The following is a 4782-nucleotide window of genomic DNA, read 5'->3' on the forward strand; positions in this document are numbered from 1 at the left end:
CTCTACAAAGTCACGCTCCATCATCAAAAACAATTAAAATGCTAACGTGAGAATAATGAAATATTAATACGTGCCTGTAATGTACATGAACATGCACAAGTACAACTTTATACAATGATATCACATTTACTTGCAGCTGGATATAATATTTGATACGATCTTTGATCTTTCTCTCATTCTCCTCACCTCTTTCTCTCTCCCTCCCTCCCTCTCTCTCTCTCTCTCTCTCTTTCCTTCTCTCTCTCTACTTCTCTCTCTCCCTCCTCCTCATACTTCTAAATCAGGTAGTCCGAATTCAACTTTCCTATCCACACGACCTGGTCTCAATAAAGCAGGATCTAATGTATCCGGTCTAAAGAGAAACAAAGTAACACACCCTTTATCATTATTCGTACCTGTTGGTGGCCATTAGTACTTTGATGTTACCCCGAGGCTCAAACCCGTCCAACTGGTTTATTAGCTCAAGCATAGTCCGCTGGACTTCATTGCTGCTCCCATCTCCGTCACTGTATCTTGTCCCTTTTAAAATTAAGTAACGTTATATTCAAATTAAAATTTGATACATGTACATGTGTATAATTAGAAGCTAATGTAAATACCAGACAGTCAGTAGGTCAAGCATTATAAATCATCAGACACTCTCATATCACATCTCTCGGGCTGAGGCCACACCCACTAGAACAAGCGCAAGATTAATGCAAATTCTCATTCATTGGAAAGACTTTTAAAAGTTCGTAAAAAATCCAATTTTGATCGGAATCAGTTCAAACTTTCTACACAATATAAGAACATGTATATGTATCAGATAAAATCATAAAAATGAAGAATTCTCTCCTTGTCATTTTTGGCAAAATTTGGCCCGAGACCATGTACTATATAGTACAGGGATTTTGGCTTGATTTTGGAGCAACTTCAATAATTCGTAAAAAATCCAATCTTGATCGGAATCAGCTCAAACTTTCTACACAACATAAGAACATGTATATGCATCAGATATTCCAATAAAAATTCTCTCCTGGCCATTTTCAAATATTGACCATTTACTGGTCATTAACCTACTATGAACAACAGAGCAACTACTACACAGTATAGACTGATACTGATACTAGATGCAGTGCATTAATAAACTCCCTGGGGCAATGCATGTAGGAGAGTGATAGTAATGATAACAAGTGATGACTGTAGGCTAATGGAACACATTATCAGACAAGAAAGAGTCACACACTCACACTCATATGTACTGTACGTACATGTACGACGTAGCTATAGGCTATACTGACAAATACTGTAATAGAGACAGAATGATGATTACCAAACTTTGATATATAATTACAAAACTAGCATAACTTGAAGCTATAAGCAATTACATGGACCATTACTAGTAGCTGAGTAACATAACATACATTCTATTGCTCTCTTAATGGTGGGCATTAATTAGAATAGAGGGCATTAATTAGAATCACTGACCTCCGATGGCATCAATTTCGTCAAAGAATATGATACAAGCTTTTTTCGTACGAGCCATTTCGAATAGCTCCCTCACCATCCTGGCACCCTTTGAATAATAAAAAAGGCGGGAAAATTAAGATACATAGACAGTGTAGTGTGTGGAATACATATTAATGTTATATAAGAACAATATTTCAATAAAAAAACTCATTTTTACACTAAAGTTTAACTCCATGAAAGTAAAGCACTATATGATATCACATGACAGGGTATTACTGTACCTCTCCGACGTATTTCTGAACTAGTTCTGACCCAATGACCCGTATGAAGCAAGCATCAGTTCTGTTAGCAACTGCACGAGCACACAGGGTCTTACCGGTACCAGGGGGACCAAATAATAGGACGCCTTTCGGCGGCTCTATACCTAATTTAACAAACTTTTCAGGCTAGAGAGAGAGAGAAAGAGAGACAAAGAGAGAGAGAGAGAGAGAGAGAGAGAAGTTCTGCACTGTACACTAGTAATTTCTTGCTTACATGGAGTAGTGGTGTTTCTACGACTTCTTTAAGTTTCTCAATTTGTTCTTTGCAGCCGCCAACATCGCCATAAGTGACATCAGGTTTCTCCTCAACCTAAAATAACAAAAAGAAATTCTACATGTACATATATGTGAATTGTAGATGTACATGTATGTGCAAGTTTTAGTATAAAAAATACCTGCATCATGGTGACTGTGGGGTCAATCTTTGGTGGTAGTGGTAAATGAATTTCATATTTGTTCCTATCAACTCTAAAAAAATTATTAAAAATTTATTTAATTTTTATAAAATTTTTATATATTTAATCCCTCACCCAACTCTCATCCCTTCCTCTATGTCAGTAGGTGCTAAGTTCTTGTGCAAGTTAACGACAAATTTAGCAAATTGCTTAACATGAATCACGTATTTCGGGTGATCAGTATCAGCATCAATGATCTTAGTACATCTAGCCACCTGCACAAGAGAAGAAAGAGTAGGAGAGGATTGCAAATACTGTAAATCCTTAAATAAAAGCCTGGACTTCCATTTCTCATTTTTAATTTCTTATTTTTGATGTATCTCCTATACTTAATGTATAATAAATAGGCTCGTATTTCTTCTAATTAATACTTTATTTTATCAGGTTTTTATTTGAGGATATACTGTACTATATTACTTGTAAAGGTTCTTCACTCTGGAGTGCTTGTTTATCGGCAGGAAGATCCCAAAGTGAAGGTACCGCCAGTCCAGTATCAGACTCTTTTATCCCTGCTAACTCATTCACTTTCTTTATGTGATCCTGTATGTCGTCTTCTATCTTCTTTATCGGCTTTGCATAAGGACCTGTTCCCTGATAACATAAAACGCAAAAAATTTTTACTTTTATTTTTGAAAATTGTGGGTGTGGTTTGTAATTAATTAAAATAATTAAAATAAAATCTTACATAAGTCTTGAGTATTTGAATGTCTCCTTCGTCAAGACCTAAAAACAAAATAAATAAATAAAGTAAAGGTCCTCTCTCACTTGTAATTGGCTTTTCTTCCTCGTCTTCACCCTCTTTAGTTCTTCTTTGATCTTTACCAAGATAGTCAGGCATTTTGAACGTTTTTAAATTAAAGAATAAGAAAAAATTACACACATGTAAGAATATTTACGGTATACCGTAAACTGCTTGTACACCCACTCTCATCAACACGCAAATGTATGCAGATGTGTTATTCATCTTCGTGGCAATATCCAAAATAATTTTGTTTGTTATTTTGTCTCTCTCTCTTTACAATGCAGATAGTGGTCAGTACTATTGATGGCAATGTCTATCCATTTGATGTGAGCGAAGAGCTACCACTAAACGACCTCAAGGCTCTATTATCAATGGAGACCAACATACCCCAAGGATCTCTCATTCTCTATCACAACATGCAAGAACTGAGGGAAAGAGCCGGAGGAGAAAATACTCTCACGTCTCTCGGAGTGCAGGATAAGGATATTGTTGTGGTTGCTAATCGTCAGGACGTACGAGCCCCGCCCACCACCGGCCAGACTCAGACTTTAGAAATTAAATTTGAATTACCGAATATTGATTGGAACCCTATTAGCATATCACAATCAAGTATGTACATACATCTGCAGTGCATTTAATTTACAGTTAAATCTAGGTGATTTTAAAACATTAATATTATATTTATCATTCAAGGACTGCAACCAGCTGGTACTGCCCCACTTCCTTCCACTGAAGATGGTCTGGGGACCCAATTATTAGGAATGGAGCCAGAGGGTCTGGAATCTTTCGACCCAGTGACCTTCATCCAGTATTTTCTATCGGACTCCGAGGAGATGAGCATTTTAAGACAGCAGAACCCTCAGTTAGCTGAAGCCGTTGCCACTGGAAACATTAACACTGTGAAGCAATATTATAAGGAAGAATTAATGGTAATAATAATAATAATTTTTGTTCCTCTTATTTGTTTGCATTTTTTTTGTCTCTCCTCTGGGTTCTCCCTCTTTCATGATCTCGTCATAATAGTAATAATAATAATAATAATAATAATAATAATAATAATAATAATAATAATAGTAATAATTTGCATAAATTAATTATAATGTTTTATAGTGAAATAACATAAGACAATAATATTTTTTATTAAACAAGGCAATTTAAGTTAAAAGCTGAGATCCCGTCCACTTTGCCCTTGTTTCACGAATACACAGGTGGGTGGAAGAATGAAATGTCTCAGCCAGATATTGTAAAAATATAGACATTTTAGGGCTGATCAGACCGTCTATAAGAGAGAAGCTCACATGTTGATGTATTCACAATTGCATTAATTTTTATGTAAATTAGATAAATTCATTTTGTGTTTTGCATTCCTAATATTCATGCATGAGTAACTAGCTTATTCTAATGCTCATTACGAACAGCTATAATAAATCATTTTATTGATTATATAGCCATGCTTAATTTCTCTCCCCTTATCTCCATTGCTGTAGGGCCTAGAGAGAGAAATGCAAGAGTTAGAAGGATTAGACCCAATGAGTTCAGAATACCAGGAAAAAGTAGCCGATAACATTTGTCAAAGAAGAAAGGACTTTAAAATGGCACTTAATCCAGAGATTGTCACCAGTCGGGTCATAATGCTTTACGTACAAGTGAAAGTGAATGGAGTCAGTGTGAAGGCTATGGTGGACACTGGAGCACAGATGACCATCATGAACACAAAGTGTGCTGAGAGATGCAACGTAATGAGACTAGTGGATAGGAGAGGAGCAGGGGTGGCCGTGGGGGTAGGGAGACAAAGGATTATAGGAGTAGTGCATAT

General features: G+C 36.1%; 2 protein-coding genes across 3 annotated transcripts in view; one reads left to right on the plus strand and one right to left on the minus strand.

Annotated features, from left to right (window-relative positions):
• LOC100641242 (26S protease regulatory subunit 7) overlaps positions 1–3098 on the minus strand; it is a 13913-nt gene extending 10815 nt beyond the window's left edge. Inside the window, exons 1-10 of the mRNA XM_003384276.3 lie at positions 2990–3098; positions 2910–2947; positions 2642–2815; positions 2300–2439; positions 2165–2237; positions 1984–2079; positions 1731–1895; positions 1468–1555; positions 396–519; positions 274–352 (exon numbers count right to left, since the gene is read on the minus strand). Coding sequence (XP_003384324.1) covers positions 274–352; positions 396–519; positions 1468–1555; positions 1731–1895; positions 1984–2079; positions 2165–2237; positions 2300–2439; positions 2642–2815; positions 2910–2947; positions 2990–3062 — 1050 coding nt within the window. The 5' untranslated portion in view covers positions 3063–3098. The remainder of the gene's footprint in view (positions 1–273; positions 353–395; positions 520–1467; positions 1556–1730; positions 1896–1983; positions 2080–2164; positions 2238–2299; positions 2440–2641; positions 2816–2909; positions 2948–2989) is intronic.
• Positions 3099–3229: 131 nt separating this feature from the next.
• The window catches only part of LOC100633502 (protein DDI1 homolog 2-like), a 10408-nt gene continuing 8855 nt past the window's right edge, over positions 3230–4782 (plus strand). The window contains exons 1-3 of one of the 2 annotated variants that reach the window (XM_019993433.1): positions 3230–3575; positions 3660–3895; positions 4454–4780. In XM_019993433.1, coding sequence (XP_019848992.1) covers positions 3245–3575; positions 3660–3895; positions 4454–4780 — 894 coding nt within the window. In that variant the 5' untranslated portion in view covers positions 3230–3244. The remainder of the gene's footprint in view (positions 3576–3659; positions 3896–4453; positions 4781–4782) is intronic. The other variant, XM_019993432.1, reaches the window with a different exon arrangement.

This window comes from Amphimedon queenslandica, unplaced genomic scaffold (genome assembly GCF_000090795.2).
Source record: "Amphimedon queenslandica unplaced genomic scaffold, v1.1 AMPQUscaffold_13495, whole genome shotgun sequence".
Lineage (NCBI taxonomy): Eukaryota > Metazoa > Porifera > Demospongiae > Haplosclerida > Niphatidae > Amphimedon > Amphimedon queenslandica.